Source organism: Lissotriton helveticus, chromosome 5_1, assembly GCF_964261635.1.
Source record: "Lissotriton helveticus chromosome 5_1, aLisHel1.1, whole genome shotgun sequence".
In the NCBI taxonomy this organism is placed as follows: Eukaryota; Metazoa; Chordata; class Amphibia; order Caudata; family Salamandridae; genus Lissotriton; species Lissotriton helveticus.
In genome coordinates this window covers 30,793,768-30,821,580 of record NC_136065.1, presented here as the reverse complement: position 1 = coordinate 30,821,580, position 27,813 = coordinate 30,793,768, and the positions used below count along the sequence as shown (strand labels likewise).

General features: G+C 49.0%; 1 protein-coding gene across 1 annotated transcript in view; it reads right to left on the bottom strand.

The window, feature by feature from the left end:
* The window catches only part of LOC144752911 (uncharacterized), a 78,613-nt gene that overhangs the window by 14,566 nt on the left and 36,234 nt on the right, over positions 1 to 27,813 (bottom strand). Inside the window, exon 2 of the mRNA XM_078640738.1 lies at positions 23,647 to 23,738. Within this exon, the coding sequence (XP_078496864.1) occupies positions 23,647 to 23,737 (91 nt within the window). The 5' untranslated portion in view covers position 23,738. The remainder of the gene's footprint in view (positions 1 to 23,646; positions 23,739 to 27,813) is intronic.

Here is a 27,813-nt window from a genome sequence, read left to right as displayed (position 1 = left end):
TGGCCAAAAACGATTCAGTAAAGGGGGTGGTGATGAACAGAGTGTCTGAATTAAGCAGACCACTCTTACCCAGTCCAAAGATCAGGGCTTGATCCATCACCGTTATTTAGCTCACTGCCCCATCCCAGCTCAGAACCTGGCTATATGCAAATTAGTCTGTCCCTGGCCCAGTGCATCATGGGAACAGGGCAGACCAAACTACCAAGCCAATTCTTCACCAGAAAGGAGACAAGCTACCGGGGACCGGTTTCTGGCATTTCAGCCTCGTCGGCCCGGCTTGCTTGAATCCTGATGGAGCAGTGAGCAAGGGACTCATGTCTGAGTATACCCTGCCACATCTATAGTGGCCAAAAACGATTCAGAAAAGGGGGTGGTGATGAACAGAGTGTCTGAATTAAGCAGACCACTCTTACTCAGTCCAAAGATCAGGGCTTGATCCATCACCGCTATTTAGCTCACTGCCCCATCCCAGCTCAGAACCTGGCTATAAGCAAATTAGTCTGTCCCTGGCCCAGTGCATCATGGGAACAGGGCAGACCAAACTACCAAGCCAATTCTTCACCAGAAAGGAGACAAGCTACCGGGGACCGGTTTCTGGCATTTCAGCCTCGTCGGCCCGGCTTGCTTGAATCCTGATGGAGCAGTGAGCAAGGGACTCCTGTCTGAGTATACCCTGCCACACCTATAGTGGCCAAAACCGATTCAGAAAAGGGGGTGGTGATGAACAGAGTGTCTGAATTAAGCAGACCACTCTTACCCAGTCCAAAGATCAGGGCTTGATCCATCACCGTTATTTAGCTCACTGCCCCATCCCAGCTCAGAACCTGGCTATATGCAAATTAGTCTGTCCCTGGCCCAGTGCATCATGGGAACAGGGCAGACCAAACTACCAAGCCAATTCTTCACAAGAAAGGAGACAAGCTACCGGGGACCGGTTTCTGGCATTTCAGCCTTGTCGGCCCGGCTTGCTTGAATCCTGATGGAGCAGTGAGCAAGGGACTCATGTCTGAGTATACCCTGCCACACCTATAGTGGCCAAAAACGATTCAGAAAAGGGGGTGGTGATGAACAGAGTGTCTGAATTAAGCAGACCACTCTTACCCAGTCCAAAGATCAGGGCTTGATCCATCACCGTTATTTAGCTCACTGCCCCATCCCAGCTCAGAACCTGGCTATGTGCAAATTAGTCTGTCCCTGGCCCAGTGCATCATGAGAACAGGGCAGACCAAACTACCAAGCCAATTCTTCACCAGAAAGGAGACAAGCTACCGGGGACCGGTTTCTGGCATTTCAGCCTCGTCGGCCCGGCTTGCTTGAATCCTGATGGAGCAGTGAGCAAGGGACTCATGTCTGAGTATACCCTGCCACACCTACAGTGGCCAAAAACGATTCAGAAAAGGGGGTGGTGATGAACAGAGTGTCTGAATTAAGCAGACCACTCTTACCCAATCCAAAGATCAGGGCTTGATCCATCACTGTTATTTAGCTCACTGCCCCATCCCAGCTCAGAACCTGGCTATATGCAAATTAGTCTGTCCCTGGCCCAGTGCATCATGGGAACAGGGCAGACCAAACTACCAAGCCAATTCTTCACCAGAAAGGAGACAAGCTACCGGGGACCGGTTTCTGGCATTTCAGCCTCGTCGGCCCGGCTTGCTTGAATCCTGATGGAGCAGTGAGCAAGGGACTCATGTCTGAGTATACCCTGCCACACCTATAGTGGCCAAAAACGATTCAGAAAAGGGGGTGGTGATGAACAGAGTGTCTGAATTAAGCAGACCACTCTTACCCAATCCAAAGATCAGGGCTTGATCCATCACTGTTATTTAGCTCACTGCCCCATCCCAGCTCAGAACCTGGCTATATGCAAATTAGTCTGTCCCTGGCCCAGTGCATCATGGGAACAGGGCAGACCAAACTACCAAGCCAATTCTTCACCAGAAAGGAGACAAGCTACCGAGGACCGGTTTCTGGCATTTCAGCCTCGTCGGCCCGGCTTGCTTGAATCCTCATGGAGCAGTGAGCAAGGGACTCATGTCTGAGTATACCCTGCCACACCTACAGTGGCCAAAAACGATTCAGAAAAGGGGGTGGTGATGAACAGAGTGTCTGAATTAAGCAGACCACTCTTACCCAATCCAAAGATCAGGGCTTGATCCATCACTGTTATTTAGCTCACTGCCCCATCCCAGCTCAGAACCTGGCTATATGCAAATTAGTCTGTCCCTGGCCCAGTGCATCATGGGAACAGGGCAGACCAAACTACCAAGCCAATTCTTCACCAGAAAGGAGACAAGCTACCGGGGACCGGTTTCTGGCATTTCAGCCTCGTCGGCCCGGCTTGCTTGAATCCTGATGGAGCAGTGAGCAAGGGACTCATGTCTGAGTATACCCTGCCACACCTATAGTGGCCAAAAACGATTCAGAAAAGGGGGTGGTGATGAACAGAGTGTCTGAATTAAGCAGACCACTCTTACCCAGACCAAAGATCAGGGCTTGATCCATCACCGTTATTTAGCTCACTGCCCCATCCCAGCTCAGAACCTGGCTATATGCAAATTAGTCTGTCCCTGGCCCAGTGCATCATGGGAACAGGGCAGACCAAACTACCAAGCCAATTCTTCACCAGAAAGGAGACAAGCTACCGGGGACCGGTTTCTGGCATTTCAGCCTCGTCGGCCCGGCTTGCTTGAATCCTGATGGAGCAGTGAGCAAGGGACTCATGTCTGAGTATACCCTGCCACACCTATAGTGGCCAAAAACGATTCAGAAAAGGGGGTGGTGATGAACAGAGTGTCTGAATTAAGCAGACCACTCTTACCCAGTCCAAAGATCAGGGCTTGATCCATCACCGTTATTTAGCTCACTGCCCCATCCCAGCTCAGAACCTGGCTATATGCAAATTAGTCTGTCCCTGGCCCAGTGCATCATGGGAACAGGGCAGACCAAACTACCAAGCCAATTCTTCACAAGAAAGGAGACAGGCTACCGGGGACCGGTTTCTGGCATTTCAGCCTCGTCGGCCCGGCTTGCTTGAATCCTGATGGAGCAGTGAGCAAGGGACTCATGTCTGAGTATACCCTGCCACACCTACAGTGGCCAAAAACGATTCAGAAAAGGGGGTGGTGATGAACAGAGTGTCTGAATTAAGCAGACCACTCTTACCCAATCCAAAGATCAGGGCTTGATCCATCACTGTTATTTAGCTCACTGCCCCATCCCAGCTCAGAACCTGGCTATATGCAAATTTGTCTGTCCCTGGCCCAGTGCATCATGGGAACAGGGCAGACCAAACTACCAAGCCAATTCTTCACCAGAAAGGAGACAAGCTACCGGGGACCGGTTTCTGGCATTTCAGCCTCGTCGGCCCGGCTTGCTTGAATCATGATGGAGCAGTGAGCAAGGGACTCATGTCTGAGTATACCCTGCCACACCTATAGTGGCCAAAAACGATTCAGAAAAGGGGGTGGTGATGAACAGAGTGTCTGAATTAAGCAGACCACTCTTACCCAGTCCAAAGATCAGGGCTTGATCCATCACCGTTATTTAGCTCACTGCCCCATCCCAGCTCAGAACCTGGCTATATGCAAATTAGTCTGTCCCTGCCCAGTGCATCATGGGAACAGGGCAGACCAAACTACCAAGCCAATTCTTCACCAGAAAGGAGACAAGCTACCGGGGACCGGTTTCTGGCATTTCAGCCTCGTCGGCCCGGCTTGCTTGAATCCTCATGGAGCAGTGAGCAAGGGACTCATGTCTGAGTATACCCTGCCACACCTACAGTGGCCAAAAACGATTCAGAAAAGGGGGTGGTGATGAACAGAGTGTCTGAATTAAGCAGACCACTCTTACCCAATCCAAAGATCAGGGCTTGATCCATCACTGTTATTTAGCTCACTGCCCCATCCCAGCTCAGAACCTGGCTATATGCAAATTAGTCTGTCCCTGGCCCAGTGCATCATGGGAACAGGGCAGACCAAACTACCAAGCCAATTCTTCACCAGAAAGGAGACAAGCTACCGGGGACCGGTTTCTGGCATTTCAGCCTCGTCGGCCCGGCTTGCTTGAATCCTGATGGAGCAGTGAGCAAGGGACTCATGTCTGAGTATACCCTGCCACACCTATAGTGGCCCAAAACGATTCAGAAAAGGGGGTGGTGATGAACAGAGTGTCTGAATTAAGCAGACCACTCTTACCCAGTCCAAAGATCAGGGCTTGATCCATCACTGTTATTTAGCTCACTGCCCCATCCCAGCTCAGAACCTGGCTATATGCAAATTAGTCTGTCCCTGGCCCAGTGCATCATGGGAACAGGGCAGACCAAACTACCAAGCCAATTCTTCACCAGAAAGGAGACAAGCTACCGGGGACCGGTTTCTGGCATTTCAGCCTCGTCGGCCCGGCTTGCTTGAATCCTGATGGAGCAGTGAGCCAGGGACTCATGTCTGAGTATACCCTGCCACACCTATAGTGGCCAAAAACGATTCAGAAAAGGGGGTGGTGATGAACAGAGTGTCTGAATTAAGCAGACCACTCTTACCCAGTCCAAAGATCAGGGCTTGATCCATCACCGTTATTTAGCTCACTGCCCCATCCCAGCTCAGAACCTGGCTATATGCAAATTAGTCTGTCCCTGGCCCAGTGCATCATGGGAACAGGGCAGACCAAACTACCAAGCCAATTCTTCACAAGAAAGGAGACAAGCTACCGGGGACCGGTTTCTGGCATTTCAGCCTCGTCGGCCCGGCTTGCTTGAATCCTGATGGAGCAGTGAGCAAGGGACTCATGTCTGAGTATACCCTGCCACACCTATAGTGGCCAAAAACGATTCAGAAAAGGGGGTGGTGATGAACAGAGTGTCTGAATTAAGCAGACCACTCTTACCCAATCCAAAGATCAGGGCTTGATCCATCACTGTTATTTAGCTCACTGCCCCATCCCAGCTCAGAACCTGGCTATATGCAAATTAGTCTGTCCCTGGCCCAGTGCATCATGGGAACAGGGCAGACCAAACTACCAAGCCAATTCTTCACCAGAAAGGAGACAAGCTACCGGGGACCGGTTTCTGGCATTTCAGCCTCGTCGGCCCGGCTTGCTTGAATCCTCATGGAGCAGTGAGCAAGGGACTCATGTCTGAGTATACCCTGCCACACCTACAGTGGCCAAAAACGATTCAGAAAAGGGGGTGGTGATGAACAGAGTGTCTGAATTAAGCAGACCACTCTTACCCAATCCAAAGATCAGGGCTTGATCCATCACTGTTATTTAGCTCACTGCCCCATCCCAGCTCAGAACCTGGCTATATGCAAATTAGTCTGTCCCTGGCCCAGTGCATCATGGGAACAGGGCAGACCAAACTACCAAGCCAATTCTTCACCAGAAAGGAGACAAGCTACCGGGGACCGGTTTCTGGCATTTCAGCCTCGTCGACCCGGCTTGCTTGAATCCTGATGGAGCAGTGAGCAAGGGACTCATGTCTGAGTATACCCTGCCACACCTATAGTGGCCAAAAACGATTCAGAAAAGGGGGTGGTGATGAACAGAGTGTCTGAATTAAGCAGACCACTCTTACCCAGTCCAAAGATCAGGGCTTGATCCATCACCGTTATTTATCTCACTGCCCCATCCCAGCTCAGAACCTGGCTATATGCAAATTAGTCTGTCCCTGGCCCAGTGCATCATGGGAACAGGGTAGACCAAACTACCAAGCCAATTCTTCACCAGAAAGGAGACAAGCTACCGGGGACCGGTTTCTGGCATTTCAGCCTCGTAGGCCCGGCTTGCTTGAATCCTGATGGAGCAGTGAGCAAGGGACTCATGTCTGAGTATACCCTGCCACACCTATAGTGGCCAAAAACGATTCAGAAAAGGGGGTGGTGATGAACAGAGTGTCTGAATTAAGCAGACCACTCTTACCCAGTCCAAAGATCAGGGCTTGATCCATCACCGTTATTTAGCTCACTGCCCCATCCCAGCTCAGAACCTGGCTATATGCAAATTAGTCTGTCCCTGGCCCAGTGCATCATGGGAACAGGGCAGACCAAACTACCAAGCCAATTCTTCACAAGAAAGGAGACAAGCTACCGGGGACCGGTTTCTGGCATTTCAGCCTCGTCGGCCCGGCTTGCTTGAATCCTGATGGAGCAGTGAGCAAGGGACTCATGTCTGAGTATACCCTGCCACACCTACAGTGGCCAAAAACGATTCAGAAAAGGGGGTGGTGATGAACAGAGTGTCTGAATTAAGCAGACCACTCTTACCCAATCCAAAGATCAGGGCTTGATCCATCACTGTTATTTAGCTCACTGCCCCATCCCAGCTCAGAACCTGGCTATATGCAAATTAGTCTGTCCCTGGCCCAGTGCATCATGGGAACAGGGCAGACCAAACTACCAAGCCAATTCTTCACCAGAAAGGAGACAAGCTACCGGGGACCGGTTTCTGGCATTTCAGCCTCGTCGGCCCGGCTTGCTTGAATCCTGATGGAGCAGTGAGCAAGGGACTCATGTCTGAGTATACCCTGCCACACCTATAGTGGCCAAAAACGATTCAGAAAAGGGGGTGGTGATGAACAGAGTGTCTGAATTAAGCAGACCACTCTTACCCAGTCCAAAGATCAGGGCTTGATCCATCACCGTTATTTAGCTCACTGCCCCATCCCAGCTCAGAACCTGGCTATATGCAAATTAGTCTGTCCCTGGCCCAGTGCATCATGGGAACAGGGCAGACCAAACTACCAAGCCAATTCTTCACCAGAAAGGAGACAAGCTACCGGGGACCGGTTTCTGGCATTTCAGCCTCGTCGGCCCGGCTTGCTTGAATCCTCATGGAGCAGTGAGCAAGGGACTCATGTCTGAGTATACCCTGCCACACCTACAGTGGCCAAAAACGATTCAGAAAAGGGGGTGGTGATGAAAAGAGTGTCTGAATTAAGCAGACCACTCTTACCCATTCCAAAGATCAGGGCTTGATCCATCACTGTTATTTAGCTCACTGCCCCATCCCAGCTCAGAACCTGGCTATATGCAAATTAGTCTGTCCCTGGCCCAGTGCATCATGGGAACAGGGCAGACCAAACTACCAAGCCAATTCTTCATCAGAAAGGAGACAAGCTACCGGGGACCGGTTTCTGGCATTTCAGCCTCACGGCCCGGCTTGCTTGAATCCTGATGGAGCAGTGAGCAAGGGACTCATGTCTGAGTATACCCTGCCACACCTATAGTGGCCAAAAACGATTCAGAAAAGGGGGTGGTGATGAACAGAGTGTCTGAATTAAGCAGACCACTCTTACCCAGTCCAAAGATCAGGGCTTGATCCATCACCGTTATTTAGCTCACTGCCCCATCCCAGCTCAGAACCTGGCTATATGCAAATTAGTCTGTCCCTGGCCCAGTGCATCATGGGAACAGGGCAGACCAAACTACCAAGCCAATTCTTCACCAGAAAGGAGACAAGCTACCGGGGACCGGTTTCTGGCATTTCAGCCTCGTCGGCCCGGCTTGCTTGAATCCTCATGGAGCAGTGAGCAAGGGACTCATGTCTGAGTATACCCTGCCACACCTACAGTGGCCAAAAACGATTCAGAAAAGGGGGTGGTGATGAAAAGAGTGTCTGAATTAAGCAGACCACTCTTACCCATTCCAAAGATCAGGGCTTGATCCATCACTGTTATTTAGCTCACTGCCCCATCCCAGCTCAGAACCTGGCTATATGCAAATTAGTCTGTCCCTGGCCCAGTGCATCATGGGAACAGGGCAGACCAAACTACCAAGCCAATTCTTCATCAGAAAGGAGACAAGCTACCGGGGACCGGTTTCTGGCATTTCAGCCTCACGGCCCGGCTTGCTTGAATCCTGATGGAGCAGTGAGCAAGGGACTCATGTCTGAGTATACCCTGCCACACCTATAGTGGCCAAAAACGATTCAGAAAAGGGGGTGGTGATGAACAGAGTGTCTGAATTAAGCAGACCACTCTTACCCAGTCCAAAGATCAGGGCTTGATCCATCACTGTTATTTAGCTCACTGCCCCATCCCAGCTCAGAACCTGGCTATATGCAAATTAGTCTGTCCCTGGCCCAGTGCATCATGGGAACAGGGCAGACCAAACTACCAAGCCAATTCTTCATCAGAAAGGAGACAAGCTACCGGGGACCGGTTTCTGGCATTTCAGCCTCACGGCCCGGCTTGCTTGAATCCTGATGGAGCAGTGAGCAAGGGACTCATGTCTGAGTATACCCTGCCACACCTATAGTGGCCAAAAACGATTCAGAAAAGGGGGTGGTGATGAACAGAGTGTCTGAATTAAGCAGACCACTCTTACCCAGTCCAAAGATCAGGGCTTGATCCATCACCGTTATTTAGCTCACTGCCCCATCCCAGCTCAGAACCTGGCTATATGCAAATTAGTCTGTCCCTGTCCCAGTGCATCATGGGAACAGGGCAGACCAAACTACCAAGCCAATTCTTCACAAGAAAGGAGACAAGCTACCGGGGACCGGTTTCTGGCATTTCAGCCTCGTCGGCCCGGCTTGCTTGAATCCTCATGGAGCAGTGAGCAAGGGACTCATGTCTGAGTATACCCTGCCACACCTACAGTGGCCAAAAACGATTCAGAAAAGGGGGTGGTGATGAACAGAGTGTCTGAATTAAGCAGACCACTCTTACCCAATCCAAAGATCAGGGCTTGATCCATCACTGTTATTTAGCTCACTGCCCCATCCCAGCTCAGAACCTGGCTATATGCAAATTAGTCTGTCCCTGGCCCAGTGCATCATGGGAACAGGGCAGACCAAACTACCAAGCCAATTCTTCACCAGAAAGGAGACAAGCTACCGGGGACCGGTTTCTGGCATTTCAGCCTCGTCGACCCGGCTTGCTTGAATCCTGATGGAGCAGTGAGCAAGGGACTCATGTCTGAGTATACCCTGCCACACCTATAGTGGCCAAAAACGATTCAGAAAAGGGGGTGGTGATGAACAGAGTGTCTGAATTAAGCAGACCACTCTTACCCAGTCCAAAGATCAGGGCTTGATCCATCACCGTTATTTATCTCACTGCCCCATCCCAGCTCAGAACCTGGCTATATGCAAATTAGTCTGTCCCTGGCCCAGTGCATCATGGGAACAGGGCAGACCAAACTACCAAGCCAATTCTTCACCAGAAAGGAGACAAGCTACCGGGGACCGGTTTCTGGCATTTCAGCCTCGTAGGCCCGGCTTGCTTGAATCCTGATGGAGCAGTGAGCAAGGGACTCATGTCTGAGTATACCCTGCCACACCTATAGTGGCCAAAAACGATTCAGAAAAGGGGGTGGTGATGAACAGAGTGTCTGAATTAAGCAGACCACTCTTACCCAGTCCAAAGATCAGGGCTTGATCCATCACCGTTATTTAGCTCACTGCCCCATCCCAGCTCAGAACCTGGCTATATGCAAATTAGTCTGTCCCTGGCCCAGTGCATCATGGGAACAGGGCAGACCAAACTACCAAGCCAATTCTTCACAAGAAAGGAGACAAGCTACCGGGGACCGGTTTCTGGCATTTCAGCCTCGTCGGCCCGGCTTGCTTGAATCCTGATGGAGCAGTGAGCAAGGGACTCATGTCTGAGTATACCCTGCCACACCTACAGTGGCCAAAAACGATTCAGAAAAGGGGGTGGTGATGAACAGAGTGTCTGAATTAAGCAGACCACTCTTACCCAATCCAAAGATCAGGGCTTGATCCATCACTGTTATTTAGCTCACTGCCCCATCCCAGCTCAGAACCTGGCTATATGCAAATTAGTCTGTCCCTGGCCCAGTGCATCATGGGAACAGGGCAGACCAAACTACCAAGCCAATTCTTCACCAGAAAGGAGACAAGCTACCGGGGACCGGTTTCTGGCATTTCAGCCTCGTCGGCCCGGCTTGCTTGAATCCTGATGGAGCAGTGAGCAAGGGACTCATGTCTGAGTATACCCTGCCACACCTATAGTGGCCAAAAACGATTCAGAAAAGGGGGTGGTGATGAACAGAGTGTCTGAATTAAGCAGACCACTCTTACCCAGTCCAAAGATCAGGGCTTGATCCATCACCGTTATTTAGCTCACTGCCCCATCCCAGCTCAGAACCTGGCTATATGCAAATTAGTCTGTCCCTGGCCCAGTGCATCATGGGAACAGGGCAGACCAAACTACCAAGCCAATTCTTCACCAGAAAGGAGACAAGCTACCGGGGACCGGTTTCTGGCATTTCAGCCTCGTCGGCCCGGCTTGCTTGAATCCTCATGGAGCAGTGAGCAAGGGACTCATGTCTGAGTATACCCTGCCACACCTACAGTGGCCAAAAACGATTCAGAAAAGGGGGTGGTGATGAAAAGAGTGTCTGAATTAAGCAGACCACTCTTACCCATTCCAAAGATCAGGGCTTGATCCATCACTGTTATTTAGCTCACTGCCCCATCCCAGCTCAGAACCTGGCTATATGCAAATTAGTCTGTCCCTGGCCCAGTGCATCATGGGAACAGGGCAGACCAAACTACCAAGCCAATTCTTCATCAGAAAGGAGACAAGCTACCGGGGACCGGTTTCTGGCATTTCAGCCTCACGGCCCGGCTTGCTTGAATCCTGATGGAGCAGTGAGCAAGGGACTCATGTCTGAGTATACCCTGCCACACCTATAGTGGCCAAAAACGATTCAGAAAAGGGGGTGGTGATGAACAGAGTGTCTGAATTAAGCAGACCACTCTTACCCAGTCCAAAGATCAGGGCTTGATCCATCACCGTTATTTAGCTCACTGCCCCATCCCAGCTCAGAACCTGGCTATATGCAAATTAGTCTGTCCCTGGCCCAGTGCATCATGGGAACAGGGCAGACCAAACTACCAAGCCAATTCTTCACCAGAAAGGAGACAAGCTACCGGGGACCGGTTTCTGGCATTTCAGCCTCGTCGGCCCGGCTTGCTTGAATCCTCATGGAGCAGTGAGCAAGGGACTCATGTCTGAGTATACCCTGCCACACCTACAGTGGCCAAAAACGATTCAGAAAAGGGGGTGGTGATGAAAAGAGTGTCTGAATTAAGCAGACCACTCTTACCCATTCCAAAGATCAGGGCTTGATCCATCACTGTTATTTAGCTCACTGCTCCATCCCAGCTCAGAACCTGGCTATATGCAAATTAGTCTGTCCCTGGCCCAGTGCATCATGGGAACAGGGCAGACCAAACTACCAAGCCAATTCTTCATCAGAAAGGAGACAAGCTACCGGGGACCGGTTTCTGGCATTTCAGCCTCACGGCCCGGCTTGCTTGAATCCTGATGGAGCAGTGAGCAAGGGACTCATGTCTGAGTATACCCTGCCACACCTATAGTGGCCAAAAACGATTCAGAAAAGGGGGTGGTGATGAACAGAGTGTCTGAATTAAGCAGACCACTCTTACCCAGTCCAAAGATCAGGGCTTGATCCATCACTGTTATTTAGCTCACTGCCCCATCCCAGCTCAGAACCTGGCTATATGCAAATTAGTCTGTCCCTGGCCCAGTGCATCATGGGAACAGGGCAGACCAAACTACCAAGCCAATTCTTCATCAGAAAGGAGACAAGCTACCGGGGACCGGTTTCTGGCATTTCAGCCTCACGGCCCGGCTTGCTTGAATCCTGATGGAGCAGTGAGCAAGGGACTCATGTCTGAGTATACCCTGCCACACCTATAGTGGCCAAAAACGATTCAGAAAAGGGGGTGGTGATGAACAGAGTGTCTGAATTAAGCAGACCACTCTTACCCAGTCCAAAGATCAGGGCTTGATCCATCACCGTTATTTAGCTCACTGCCCCATCCCAGCTCAGAACCTGGCTATATGCAAATTAGTCTGTCCCTGTCCCAGTGCATCATGGGAACAGGGCAGACCAAACTACCAAGCCAATTCTTCACAAGAAAGGAGACAAGCTACCGGGGACCGGTTTCTGGCATTTCAGCCTCGTCGGCCCGGCTTGCTTGAATCCTGATGGAGCAGTGAGCAAGGGACTCATGTCTGAGTATACCCTGCCATACCTATAGTGGCCAAAAACGATTCAGAAAAAGGGGTGGTGATGAACAGAGTGTCTGAATTAAACAGACCACTCTTACCCAGTCCAAAGATCAGGGCTTGATCCATCACCGTTATTTAGCTCACTGCCCCATCCCAGCTCAGAACCTGGCTATATGCAGATTAGTCTGTCCCTGGCCCAGTGCATCATGGGAACAGGGCAGACCAAACTACCAAGCCAATTCTTCACCAGAAAGGAGACAAGCTACCGGGGACCGGTTTCTGGCATTTCAGCCTCGTCGGCCCGGCTTGCTTGAATCCTGATGGAGCAGTGAGCAAGGGACTCATGTCTGAGTATACCCTGCCACACCTATAGTGGCCAAAAACGATTCAGAAAAGGGGGTGGTGATGAACAAATTGCAACAGCTTGAGACATCTGATCGCGCTTGACTGGGACAAATGCAAAGTTGAAGTCCACCGCTATGGAGCACAGGTCAGCTACACTGAGTAGGAGGTCTCTGTCAAGTTTTTACTTTTGCACTTAATCATTTTTCTGGAGCTTTTCTCTTGTCAATGAGCGAGGCAACTCTTCGGGCCTGGTTTTAAGTTTACCACGGCGGCTTTCTTCAGCTCGAGGCCTCTGTGAAAATTCTGGAAGTCTTGTCGATGTCAAGAGCTCCGGGTCTTTCAGCCGGACATACCTGAAATTCAGGCTGGATAGCGGTTTCGATAACGGCGGCTTGACTCTCAACAATGGGTCAGTCAACTCATTGAGTTTTTTATAAAAGTTGCTCAAACTTCTAGATCTTCTTCCATAAAATCTTTCTTCAGTTCAAAAGGGTCCACAACACCAACTCAAGGTTCCTGAAGCTCTGAGTTTCTCCTTGGGATATTGGGACTACGTTTCCCACAATCCTCCTGGCCAACACCTTTAAAATCCACTAGATGCTGTCCAGCTGGGTTCTTCTTGGTGGTGGTGATACAGAAGGACCTCTTTTCACCTGTTGCTTTCTGGGAGTTCACGCCTTACGCTTTTAGAGTCAGGCAAAGTCCTTGTGAATGCAGTCCTCCTGGTGCAGGCCAGGGCATCCCTTTTTCTTCTTGTTTCTTTCAGGCAGGGATCTCAGTTGCCTTGCAGCTCCCCCATATTTATCCAGTGTCCCTGGGCATCAAGCAGGGGAGCACCCCTGACTAATGGCATCCAGAGTGCCACAATAGGTATGACTACTTCCTCCAAAAGGTTTAGCAGGGCAGCCCTTCTTCAGATAAGGATCTCAGTTGCTGTGCAGCTCCCCCATATTTATCCAGTGTTTCTGAGAGCCAAGCAGGGGGACACCCTTGACCAATGGCATGCAGGGTGCCACCCTCAGGTATGACCACTTCCTCCAAAGTGTGCCATTTTATTGTCCCAGAAAACAATATTCGTGCAAAATCCAAAATGGAGAAACTTTCTCCTGAAGGATTAGAGCTGGCTAAGCCAACCCACTGGACTGGTTTGGCTAAGTTTGTTTAACACTTTCCTTCCAGCCCCTCTGCTAATCCAATTATTGGGGCTCCTGTCTCGCTGGGGGTGCAGGTAGTGGGGGTGAGCTTGTGCTATCTTAAACTGCCCTTCATCCTTTGATGGCCAGTTTGGCTTCTCTAGCCCATTCTGCCTTTAGATCTGCAACTGCAGATCTCCTCTCACAGGATGTCCTTTGTCCCTAGTCAGGCTGCTTGACACCTCATTAAGACAGCTTGGCTCAGCCTGGTAAAGCTGGCCAATTAGGAGAGGGCTGCTGGAAGGCTGGATTTTGGCTCACAGAAAAGAAAGTTCTATAACTTATTTTGTGTAATAGTTATTATAAATCTAACAGTGGCAAGTTGTTAGATTTATCGTAACTGTCATTTTGATACTTTGAAATAGATTTTTTAGCTAACTCCAGGATATTTTTATACTTTAATAAACTTTTCCCATGTTAGCCTATCAAGCTAATTCACTACAATAGGGAAAACTGAATTTAGCAGATTTTCTGTCATCAGGGCACATAAAATATCTTTTATAATGTACATGCTCATAGTTACAAGGCACCCTCCACTAGGGCACCTATGGGAAACCTTCCGGGGTGACTCAAATGTAAAAATACGGTCGTTTGAGTCTCTGGAAGTACTTTTATAATTTCAAAGTTACATTTGCATATAATGTTATTTTTAAAGAAGCCTGCGAGGCAGCAATGGCTTTTAAAATGACAGCAGGTACCTCAACAGTACTTTAAATCTACTGGGCCTCTAAACCTACATGCCCAATTATATACTAGAGACTTACAAATAGTCTGTCAGTACCAATTGTAATTACACCTGTCAGTCAGTCAGAATACTTTATTTCTATAAATTAATATCATAAAAAGACAATGGTACAATACAGAATTAACATAAAATACAGTTGCAATAATTGTGCGTACTAAAAACAGAATTAATTTATACAAAATTTATTTTACACAAAAAGAATATCAAACATTTAAAATTTCCATAAAATTCATAAAAAGTTTCATAAAATATCCTACAATGAGATCATAATGTAAAAAATTAAAAAAACTTTTTCGATTATTTAAAATGGATCTTTCATAATAATTATCCTTAAATGCTATGTCATATTGTGAATAGTTAGCCCAGATTTCAGCTCAGTTCATTTCCGTACGTTTACGGGTTTTCGTTCATGTTCTTGTTTCTAATCCTGACTGCCCCCACTAAAAAACTAGCAACATGGAAGATAATCCTGGGGATATGTAGTAGTTGCAGGTACAAAAGGGCAGGCTTAACCTGCAGAAGCCCAGCCTCCTTTAAAATAGGGACCAAAAATGTTAACCTTAGTTCCGTATAATGACCACAGAACATCAGGAAATGCATTGTGTTCTGGGTAGAAAAGTTGTCACAAGAACACAGAGTTGCATTTTCTGGGGTACTCCAGATGGGGAAATGTCCAAGGTTCAAGTGGATCATATTGAAACGGAATCGGGTTAAAAGAAACCTATGATATTGGCGATTCACTATTTTAAGATAGGTTTCAGGTCCTGGTTGACTAGAAATGATAAGATTAGCCCTCACAGTAGGTTTTTTCAGTTCCAGTTCTTCCCTTTCCAAACTTAACATGTGTCCCATTGCACCCTTAATTAGTGCAATGTCCTTTGATGTTATTGTCTCCCTAGTTTGACAAAACTGTTTTTAATAAGAGTAGACAGTCTTTCAGGATAATATGGTTCTGGGGAATCTCCTGATTTAACCTGGTCTTCATCCAAGATATTAGAGGGGCCATTTTTATCCTGTCTGAAATAAAACCTTCCCCAAGTTCGGAATGGATAGTATATGAGGGAGTAGACTGTGGCACTGAGAGGACAGATCTTAAAAATTTATTTTCAGTAGTCTGCAGACAGTCCGGGGAGCAATATCCCCAGATTGAACTGCCATAAGTTGCCACTGCAAGGCATTTATCTTTATAAATTTTCATTAGAGCTACTATGGGCCTTGCCCTCAATCGTTTAGAAAAACCCTGGAGAGCAGAAGTAGTTCTTGCGAGGGAAATGTTTCTATTTTTTAACTGCGGTCCCCAGTTCCCTCTTTCATCAAACATTATCCCCAAATAGGGGAATGTAGTAACTCTGCAGAGTTCTTCTTTTCCACAGGTGAATGTCTTAAAGTACTTCTTCCTAGAACACTTTCCCATGATCATGATCTGGGACTTCTTAGCATTCATTTTAAGGTCCAAGGAGCCCATAAAATTCTCAAAAACATCCAACAGGCGTTGTAATCCAACCCCGGTCCGCGAAAGAAGAACAGCTTCATCCGCGTAAAGGAGAACTGGTATTCCAAGTTCTCCTACACAGGGGATGTCAAGGGTGGCCTCCTTTAGTACGGGTTCCAAAGCGTTTATATATATCGTAAAAAGAAGGGGAGCCAGGATGCACCATTGCCTGACCCCCCTTTCTGATTTAAAATGGGTGGTACATCGGCCCTCCGTGGTGACCCTGATAGAGGCTAACAGTCCCGTGTGTAAGTCCGCCAGAAGGTTAACCAGGGCCCTATCAAGACCAATATTGAGTAAAATTTCCCACAGCTTTGACCGATTTACAATGTCAAAAGCTGAGGAGAGGTCCATGAACCCCAGGTACATGGACCCCTCCTTAGCCGTGGTGTATTTATTCAGGAGCAGATGTAAGTTGAGACATTGGTCTAAAGTACCCCTTTTTGGTCTAAATCCATATTGCACATTTGGCAGGACCCCTTTTTCGTTTACCCATTCATTCAATTTAAACAAAATGACCCGAGTCAATTAATGAAATGGGTCTATAACAGGTCCTGTCTATTTTCCTTCTTGAAGACGGGGATGATGATCGATTTTTTTCCACGAGGCCGGTATGTTATCCTGGTTTAGAACATTAAAAACATTGCACAAAATCTTTGACCAAAATTTCGGTGCGCATTTAAATACATCTGCAGGGACCCCGTCTGGGCCAGGAGCCTTATTTTTTAGGGTCAGGTCTATCGCTTTTTCCACTTCCGAGACCTCAAAGGTTACAGTGGAACCCTTGATTCTAAGAGGGAAGTCACCCCTTTGTGTATCATTGCTGGGGTCAGAGTATATTTCTCCAAAATGTTTTATCCATCCCTCATCTGGAATGTTGGCTTCAAGTGGGGAATTCTCCTCACCCGAAAATAACGGTTGGTTTACTTTTTTCCAACAGACAAAGTAAAATGTCCCTGACTCTTTAGATTGGCACAATTGAAATGGCCAACTACATATTTATGGACACGATCTAACTTTATAGAGATGAAATTCTATCTTTTCTGTGGATTACGGTGATCTCCCACTAGGCAAGGTTGGATTAATGGACTACGACTTGAATCAATTAAACACACAACTAAATATAGTACTAAAACAAATAAGTCATATAAAAACATAGAATTTATTATTACCCTCCCAATTGGGTTACATTCTAAAAAGTAGTACCATCCATACAGTTAAAAACGCCACCTGGCGTGGTCATACAATGAAAAAATCTTAAAAAAACAGTCAAAGTTACAACAACAGTCGACGCAGCGTTTCGGTGCTTTATTTTCTTTTGACACCTTCTTCAGGACTTTAAAACATTTGACTCCAAAAAATCTCTTTCTTCTTTATGGTAGTCTCATTTCAATTCATCACTACACGTACTCTGGACTGCTCAGGTCTATCATAAATCCTTGAGCTCTCATATGTAAAATATCGACTTATAGTCGCACGGAGGAGCCACCGTTGGTGGGGTAAGAACTTCTTTTGATCTTATATCCCAAGTCTCTGCTTTTGAATTTGGCCAATTCATATAATGACACTGTTCCTTCTTGTCTTTTGTCCACAGGCTGTTCTCCTGGTTGGAGTTTTTTTCTTATCTTTAAAATTCGGCCTCCCTGCTCCTCCGCGCTGTCGTCTTCTTGGGGATGCAAAAAAAAAAAATCGAAGAGTGGAACTTTGGTTTTGTCAGTGTTGCGTTGGAGGCAGTTGGCTCTCATCCAGTTGGCGGTGTCGGTCATGGCGTTCTGGAAGTTCGCCATGGTGGTGTCCGTGTCTTTAGTGAGGGAGAATATAAGCTGGGTGATAAACCGCAGGAGATGATGTTGAAAACGTGGCTGTGAACGATGGGTGCCAGCAGAGTCATATAGATGTTGAACAGTGTGGGGCTGAGTCAGGAGCCCTGGGCTAGGCCGCAGATGATGCTCTTGGGATCAGAGGTGTACGGCGGGAGACAAATTCTCTAAGTGTGTCCGGTGAGAAAAGAGGATAGCATCTTGAAGGTGTTGCCGTAGATGCCAATGTGGTAAAGTCTTTGGATGAGGAGGTGGTGGGAGACGGTGTCAAAGGCAGGTGACAGGTCAAGGAGGATCAGGGCTGCAGACTCACCGCAGTCAAGGATGGCTCTGATGTGGGCGGTTTCTGTGCTGTGGTTTGAGCGGGTAGCCGGATTCGGAGGGGTCAAGCAAGTGGTTGGATTCCAGGTAGACTGTAAACTGGCGGTTGACTGCTTTCTCCAGTACCTTGGCTGGGAAGGGGAGGATCGATATGGGGCAGTAGTTCTTGAGGTCGGACTGGCCCGCTGTGGGTTTCTTCAGAAGTGCTTTACCTTCGGTGTGCTTCCAGGTTTCCGGAAAGGCAGCGAAGCTGAACGTCGAGTTGATGACTCCAATGAGGGAGGGTCTGATTTCTGTCCGATGGTGAAGACGCGGTTGGGACAGGGGTAGTTTGGAACTCCGCCTAATAGCACCATGACTTTGGATATAGTCAATCATGCTAGTTAGTGCACGGAACCTTGTTCTCACCTGCTACTCAGTAAGTCTGATAAGAGCCAGTTGTGATAGTTATTGGTTGGCTCTATATCCACTAATGCTACATTAGAGGAGAGCTGTTTTCCCTACAGTGTGTTTACGGGAAGCAGGAGGTGAACTCTTGCTGAAGGCATCAAATCTGCCACCTTTAGTGTGCCCTAAAGTACCTCTTGTGATATTCAGGTACTCCTTAGACATGTTTGAGTAAGTAACAGTGCAAAGAGATCAATGTTGTGCTTATGAACTGTGATTGTCTTTGTGTTAGAGTGTATATGTTCTTCAGGATTCCAAAAAACAGTTAGCCTACTTCAGTATGCAAGGTAAGAATGAATGAAGTGCATAATAATACCAGCAGAATAACTACTGGAGAATGGACAGCACCCTTAGCGAGGTAAGTGCTGGATGGTCTACTACTACTGAGCCATTACTGAGACATTATTATTTAGATTTCCTGGGCCTTCCAGGCCTCAGCTTATTATCACCAGTGTGCAGTTCAGAATATGGGGTGTTTGGACAAAATATCAGAATACATTAAAAATGAAAACAAATATTATGATGCAAAAATATTGTGCCCTACATTATCGTTGTCAAGGTCTCAATAAATTATTCTCTTGCTCACCTCTTGGTAGTTGGTACGAGCATGCAGGCTCAACTTAGGAGACAGGTGTTTAAAGCATTTAAAAAGACTAATACATTAAATGAGTAAGATCCAACACATAATAAAAATCCAAAGCCAATTTATAAAAATAGGAAATATGTGTAAGGTTAAAATGGCACCCAAACAAACAAAATCCAATGTGGGGAAACAGAGAGATAAATGTTTAGTGTTTAAATGTTTTCTAGTGCCTAAAAACAAATTGCAACAGCTTGAGACATCTGATCGTGCTTGACTGGGACAAATGCAAAGTTGAGGTCCACCGCTATGGAGCACAGGTCAGCTACACTGAGTAGGAGGTCTCTGTCAAGTTTTTACTTTTACACTTAATCATTTTTCTGGAGCTTTTTGCTTGTCAATGAGTGAGGCACCTCTTCAGGCCTGGTTTTAAGTTTATCACGGCGGCTTGCTTCAGCTCGAGGCATCAGTGAAAATTCTGGAAGTCTTGTCGATGTCAAGAGCTCCGGGTCTTTCAGCCGGACGTACCTGAAAGTCAGGCTGGATAGCGGTTCGACAACGGCGGCTTGACTCTCAACAATGGGTCATTCAACTCATTGAGTTTTTTATAAAAGTTGCTCAAACTTCTAGATCTTCTTCCATAAAATCTTTCTTCAGTTCAAAAGGGTCCACAACACCAACGCAAGGTTCCTGAAGCTCTGAGTTTCTCCTTGGGATATTGGGACTACGTTTCCCACAATCCACCTGGCCAACACCTTTAAAATCCACTAGATGCTGTCCAGCTGGGTTCTTCTTGGTGGTGGTGATACAGAAGGACCTCTTTTCACCTGTTGCTTTCTGGGAGTTCACGCCTTACGCTTTTAGAGTCAGGCAAAGTCCTTCTTTTGCTAGAGCCCAAAGTGTGCAGCAGGTGCAGTCCTTGTGAATGCAGTCCTCCTGGTGCAGGCCAGGGGTTCAGCAGAGCATCCCTTTTTCTTCATGTTTCTTTCAGGCAGGGATCTCAGTTGCCTTGCAGCTCCCCCATATTTATCCAGTGTCCCTGGGCATCAAGCAGGGGAGCACCCCTGACTAATGGCATCCAGAGTGCCACATTAGGTATGACTACTTCCTCCAAAAGGTTTAGCAGGGCAGCCCTTCTTCAGATAAGGATCTCAGTTGCTGTGCAGCTCCCCCATATTTATCCAGTGTTTCTGAGAGCCAAGCAGGGGGACACCCTTGACCAATGACATGCAGGGTGCCACCCTTAGGTATGACCACTTCCTCCAAAGTGTGCCATTTTATTGTCCCAGAAAACAATATTCATGCAAAATCCAAAATGGAGAAACTCTCTCCTGAAGGGTTAGAGCTGGCTTAGCCAACCCACTGGTCTGGTGTGGCTAAGTTTGTTTAACACTTTCCTTCCAGCCCCTCTGCTAATCCAATTATTGGGACTCCTGTCTCGCTGGGGGTGCAGGTAGTGGGGGTGAGCGTGTGCTATCTTAAACTGCCCTTCATCCTTTGAAGGGCAGTTTGGCTTCTCTACCCCATTCTGCCTTTAGCTCTGCAACTGCAGATCTCCTCTCACAGGATGTCCTTTGTCCCTAGTCAGGCTGCTTGACACCTCATTAAGACAGCTTGGCTCAGCCTGGTAAAGCTGGCCAATTAGGAGAGGGCTGCTGGAAGGCTGGATTTTGGCTCACAGAAAAGAAAGTTCTATAACTTATTTTGTGTAATAGTTATTATAAATCTAACAGTGGCAAGTTGTTAGATTTATCGTAACTGTCATTTTGATACTTTGAAATAGATTTGTAGCTAACTCCAGGATATATTTATACTTTAATAAAGTATTCCCATGTTAGCCTGTCAAGCTAATTTACTACAATAGGGAAAACTGAATTTAGCAGATTTTCTGTCATTGGGGCATATAAAATATATTTTATAATGTCCATGCTCATAGCTACAAGGCACCCTCCACTAGGGCACCTATGGGAAACCTTCCGGGGAGACTCAAATATAAAAATAAGGTCGTTTGAGTCTCTGGAAGTACTTTTATAATTTCAAAGTTACATTTGCATATAATGTTATTTTTAAAGCAGCCTTCGAGGCAGCAATGGCTTTTAAAATGACAGTAGGTACCTTAACAGTACACACTTAAGTGTTTTAAATCTACTGGGCCTCTAAGCCTACATGCCCTATTATATACTAGAGACTTACAAAAAGTCTGTCAGTACCAATTATAATTACACCTAATTACCATATACCATTTAACCAGAGCACTGGCCCTGGGTCTGGTTAGCAAAGCCAAGGGCACAATCAGAGTCAGTTACCACCAGTGTCAGTCAAAAATTGGGGGTGATCAGGGAAAAAAGGATGACTTTCTCACACAGACCCCTCAAATGAAAGGTGATGGGTAACTAACCTACACTCTGGGAGCCCTTATCAGCTAAGTGAAAAAACATGGGGAGTTCACCTGCTTTGACACGTCAGTCCCAGGTCTGTGTACCACTGTGAACTTGATCCCCTGCAGTGAAATTGTCCACCTCAACAGTTTAGGATTTTCTCCCTCTTCTGCATGAGACATCTGAGAGGTCTGTGTTCAGTTTGAACACGGAAGTGAGTGCCAAACAGGTTTGGCCTCAACTTCTTCAGGGACCAGACCACAGCAAAGGCTTCCATCTCCGTTTTCTCTAGGGAGACGTTGCCTGCTGATGAAGGCAAATGGCTGACAAAGGCCCATTTCATTTACTTGTGCCAACACTGCACCAAACTTGTTCTTAAGCATCGGCCTAAACTATAAATTCCATTCTGTTGTCGGAGGGGGCAGTAACACTGGGGCTAAACATAGAGCCTTTTTCAAAGTGTCAAAGGCCTTCTGACACTCTGGGGTTTAATTGACTTTCTTGGGCTGCTTTTTATAGGTGAGTTCTGTCAGGGGGCACTATTATCCCATAGTTCTGAACAAACCGTCTATAATACACAGTCAACAGGTGAGATGGGAAATAATATATTAGAGGCCAGAGTGCAGGAAAGCGGAAGAAGAGACAGAGTGCAGAGATGGTGTGCATTTTTAAGGGATTATTGAGGATGCTTCCGGAGGTGTGTGGATGCACAGGAGTTTTTATTGTTCTCTGTGGTCATGGTGTGGTTGTTTTTTGGGGTTTGAAGTGGAAAGAGGAACTTCAGGGGGAAGACATTAGGTTTTGGAGGGAGGGGTTCAGGTGTGGCCCCCCAGGCGGAAGACTGATCACTCTGGTAGAGTAAAATGTGCCAATTTACAGAGCTACACATATGAGAAGATTTGCCCTCTGTGCTTGTGGGAGTAGTTTTTTGAGGGGGGAGCAGACAAAGGGAGGTTTTTCCGCTTGATAACTTGGCATCGCAAGTTCTGGGAGTAATGAGAAAGGCGTTGTTTGCAACGTGGTTAACTTGGTACTCACTCATTTTGTATTGGTTTGGTGACAGCAGCGGAAGTCCGGGGTTGGTCTGCTGCCTTGAGTCAGCGTTTGGGGAGGTGAATGTCAGACTGTTATAAGAGGTATGTACATTTGGGATTGACACTGCAGAATGGTGGCTAAGAGTAATGTTTTTGTTTGTTGCAGGATGCATTGCAGGACCTGTCATGATTTAGGGCATTCCTTCATAAAATGGACAGTCCATCATGCCGAATGATAGAAATTTGGAAAGCAACTGGGGTTTGATAACCTGACGGTGCAAAAAAAATGGTTCGGTAAAGGTGTAATGTATTGGCACAAAGCCCTATGAAAGTTAGAACTGATGAGGAGCGCGCCCGCTTGCCTACATTTGCTAGTTATGCATTTAGGAGAGAATAGTCTCATGAACAGGAAAGGTTTTGCCCTATTGAAATGTACAAAAGAGGACCTTATGGGAATAAAAAGGTGGTTTGGACTGAGCTTTTGCCCCTTAGGGAGTGGAGAGGCACCAAGAAACCAGGGGCTATTGACAAAGAACTGAGGAAGTTTAATAGGGAAATGACCAGGGTTTGCAGAGTTAAAGGGGTTTTTCTTGCTGGAGCATCCTGGCATTAGGCATGAGATTCTTCCCTTTTCTTAGGGATGATGGTGTGCATCTGGCTGTCTTTGGGATGGAGCTCTATCTGCTTCAGTCGCATGGTGCTAGGAAAGAGTTGTTGCACTTCCCTTGCTAAGGTTTGGGGAGAGCAGAAAAACGCGGAGTTTGTTCAGGTGTCATTTGGAATTTTACAACTTTTCAAATCATTTTAAGAAAATTGGTGAGTTTGAGATTCATTTGAGAGAGAAGGGAGTTGGAAGGCAAGAGGAAGGCAACAGTTTGAGCATGCGCAGTGATGGTCGAATGCATGAAGTTGGGAGTGAAGACGTGATATGGGTTATTTGGGAGGGGGAGGTGGATGGGTAGGTTCTCTTAAAGACAAGTGAGGACAGGGTTCAATGCTAGTTCGTACGGCATAATGCCAAGGGTTGTTTCAGTGAAATCCACTCATCTGTCGCATTAAAGCAGACTTTTTCACATTTGACACTGTTCATGTGGTCTTTGGCAATGCCCTGGATATCGATGGACTCAGCTCTATAGTACAAGCTGTTACTCATTTATCACCTGTATTTATTTGTAAAATGAGTCATTCTGAGATGAGTGAGGCCTGCCTGGACCGCCTTTATTTTCTTATCCCATACATTGCTCACCACCTCCCAGAGTAGAAGAAACACGCAAGGTGGCTTCCTACCTGATGCCCCGCAAGGCCCGCATGTGGCGTTCTGTCCACGAGCCGCAAGAACCATGGCGAAAAACACTGCCAGGGAATACATCAGCGCCATCCTGTAAAAGAAGTAAGGAGTTACTTTCTGAGATAAGACCTCTGACTCCCAAGGGTGCAGCTATCCATGGTGAGGTGGCAAAAGCTTCCAGAGGGGAGGGGTCGGTTCTCTCCTCCACAGGATGCAGTCATTCTAACACACCACCCACTCTGACTTTGTTCACAACATCTGCCCAGGGCTTGAATCTAAGTTTACTCTGAGGAGAGGGTGGGAGGGCTTGAAAGATAAGTTACTGTCCCAAGCTCCAGACGGGCAGTGAAGAGAAGTATTTTATGGCCATATATTGTAGCATGGATGACTACTGCTGTAAACAATCACAAAGCAAGCTAGCATCAACGAAAAAGTATCCCAAGGAAGTGCTCTGCCCCAAGGTACATCATTTCTGGAGCATGCAGTGTTCTTGGCTTCAGTTGTTCCTAGCTGGAAAGGAGATTCAGGAGTGGGGGTCAGCTGCCAGGCCATGCAGCAGAGGGCTGGGACATGCCCTAGTGACAGAGCGAGATTCAGTGGCGTCGGACGTGTCTCCCTCTGATCTTCAGGTGCCAGGCCATGCAGCAGAGGGCTGGGACATGCCCTAGTGACAGAGCGAGATTCAGTGGCGTCGGACGTGTCTCCCTCTGATCTTCAGCTGCCAGGCCATGCAGCAGAGGGCTGGGACATGCCCTAGTGAAAGAGCGAGATTCAGTGACGTCGGACGTGTCTCCCTATGATCTTCAGCTGCCAGGCCATGCAGCAGAGGGCTGGGACATGCCCTAGTGACAGAGCGAGATTCAGTGACGTCGGACGTGTCTCCCTCAGATCTTCAGCTGCCAGGCCATGCAGCAGAGGGCTGGGACATGCCCTAGTGACAGAGCGAGATTCAGTGGCGTCGGACGTGTCTCCCTCTGATCTTCAGCTGCCAGGCCATGCAGCAGAGGGCTGGGACATGCCCTAGTGACAGAGCGAGATTCAGTGGCGTCGGACGTGTCTCCCTCTGATCTTCAGCTGCCAGGCCATGCAGCAGAGGGCTGGGACATGCCCTAGTGACAGAGCGAGATTCAGTGGCGTTGGACGTGTCTCCCTCTGATCTTCAGGTGCCAGGCCATGCAGCAGAGGGCTGGGACATGCCCTAGTGACAGAGCGAGATTCAGTGACGTCGGACGTGTCTCCCTCAGATCTTCAGCTGCCAGGCCATGCAGCAGAGGGCTGGGACATGCCCTAGTGACAGAGCGAGATTCAGTGGCGTCGGACGTGTCTCCCTCTGATCTTCAGCTGCCAGGCCATGCAGCAGAGGCCGGGGACATGCCCTAGTGACAGAGCGAGATTCAGTGACGTCGGACATGTCTCCCTCAGATCTTCAGCTGCCAGGCCATGCAGCAGAGGGCTGGGACATGCCCTAGTGACAGAGCGAGATTCAGTGACGTCGGACGTGTCTCCCTCTGATCTTCAGCTGCCAGGCCATGCAGCAGAGAGCTGGGACATGCCCTAGTGACAGAGCGAGATTCAGTGGCGTCCGACGTGTCTCCCTCTGATCTTCAGCTGCCAGGCCATGCAGCAGAGGGCTGGGACATGCCCTAGTGACAGAGCGAGATTCAGTGGCGTCGGACGTGTCTCCCTCTGATCTTCAGCTGCCAGGCCATGCAGCAGAGGGCTGGGACATGCCCTAGTGACAGAGCGAGATTCAGTGGCGTCGGACTTGTCTCCCTCTGATCTTCAGCTGCCAGGCCATGCAGCAGAGGGCTGGGACATGCCCTAGTGACAGAGCGAGATTCAGTGACGTCGGACGTGTCTCCCTCTGATCTTCAGCTGCCAGGCCATGCAGCAGAGGGCTGGGACATGCCCTAGTGACAGAGCGAGATTCAGTGACGTCGGACGTGTCTCCCTCAGATCTTCAGCTGCCAGGCCATGCAGCAGAGGGCTGGGACATGCCCTAGTGACAGAGCGAGATTCAGTGGCGTCGGACGTGTCTCCCTCTGATCTTCAGCTGCCAGGCCATGCAGCAGAGGGCTGGGACATGCCCTAGTGACAGAGCGAGATTCAGTGACGTCGGACGTGTCTCCCTCTGATCTTCAGGTGCCAGGCCATGCAGCAGAGGGCTGGGACATGCCCTAGTGAAAGAGCGAGATTCAGTGACGTCGGACGTGACTCCCTCTGATCTTCAGCTGCCAGGCCATGCAGCAGAGGGCTGGGACATGCCCTAGTGACAGAGCGAGATTCAGTGACGTCGGACGTGTCTCCCTCAGATCTTCAGCTGCCAGGCCATGCAGCAGAGGGCTGGGACATGCCCTAGTGACAGAGCGAGATTCAGTGGCGTCGGACGTGTCTCCCTCTGATCTTCAGGTGCCAGGCCATGCAGCAGAGGGCTGGGACATGCCCTAGTGACAGAGCGAGATTCAGTGACGTCAGACGTGTCTCCCTCAGATCTTCAGCTGCCAGGCCATGCAGCAGAGGGCTGGGACATGCCCTAGTGACAGAGCGAGATTCAGTGGCGTCGGACGTGTCTCCCTCTGATCTTCAGCTGCCAGGCCATGCAGCAGAGGGCTGGGACATGCCCTAGTGACAGAGCGAGATTCAGTGACGTCGGACGTGTCTCCCTCTGATCTTCAGCTGCCAGGCCATGCAGCAGAGGGCTGGGACATGCCCTAGTGACAGAGCGAGATTCAGTGGCGTCGGACGTGTCTCCCTCTGATCTTCAGCTGCCAGGCCATGCAGCAGAGGGCTGGGACATGCCCTAGTGAAAGAGCGAGATTCAGTGACGTCGGACGTGTCTCCCTCTGATCTTCAGCTGCCAGGCCATGCAGCAGAGGGCTGGGACATGCCCTAGTGACAGAGCGAGATTCAGTGACGTCGGACGTGTCTCCCTCAGATCTTCAGCTGCCAGGCCATGCAGCAGAGGGCTGGGACATGCCCTAGTGACAGAGCGAGATTCAGTGGCGTCGGACGTGTCTCCCTCTGATCTTCAGCTGCCAGGCCATGCAGCAGAGGGCTGGGACATGCCCTAGTGACAGAGCGAGATTCAGTGGCGTCGGACGTGTCTCCCTCAGATCTTCAGCTGCCAGGCCATGCAGCAGAGGGCTGGGACATGCCCTAGTGACAGAGCGAGATTCAGTGGCGTCGGACGTGTCTCCCTCTGATCTTCAGCTGCCAGGCCATGCAGCAGAGGGCTGGGACATGCCCTAGTGACAGAGCGAGATTCAGTGACATAGGACGTGTCTCCCTCTGATCTTCAGGTGCCAGGCCATGCAGCAGAGGGCTGGGACATGCCCTAGTGACAGAGCAAGATTCAGTGACGTCGGACGTGTCTCCCTCAGATCTTCAGGTGCCAGGCCATGCAGCAGAGGCCTGGGACATGCCCTAGTGACAGAGCGAGATTCAGTGGCGTCGGACGTGTCTCCCTCTGATCTTCAGGTGCCAGGCCATGCAGCAGAGGCCTGGGACATGCCCTAGTGACAGAGCGAGATTCAGTGACGTCGGACGTGTCTCCCTCAGATCTTCAGCTGCCAGGCCATGCAGCAGAGGGCTGGGACATGCCCTAGTGACAGAGCGAGATTCAGTGGCGTCGGACGTGTCTCCCTCAGATCTTCAGCTGCCAGGCCATGCAGCAGAGGGCTGGGACATGCCCTAGTGACAGAGCGAGATTCAGTGGCGTCGGATGTGTCTCCCTCAGATCTTCAGCTGCCAGGCCATGCAGCAGAGGGCTGGGACATGCCCTAGTGACAGAGCAAGATTCAGTGGCGTCGGACGTGTCTCCCTCTGATCTTCAGGTGCCAGGCCATGCAGCAGAGGGCTGGGACATGCCCTAGTGACAGAGCGAGATTCAGTGGCGTCGGACGTGTCTCCCTCAGATCTTCAGCTGCCAGGCCATGCAGCAGAGGGCTGGGACATGCCCTAGTGACAGAGCGAGATTCAGTGGCGTCGGACGTGTCTCCCTCTGATCTTCAGCTGCCAGGCCATGCAGCAGAGGGCTGGGACATGCCCTAGTGACAGAGCGAGATTCAGTGACATAGGACGTGTCTCCCTCTGATCTTCAGGTGCCAGGCCATGCAGCAGAGGGCTGGGACATGCCCTAGTGACAGAGCAAGATTCAGTGGCGTCGG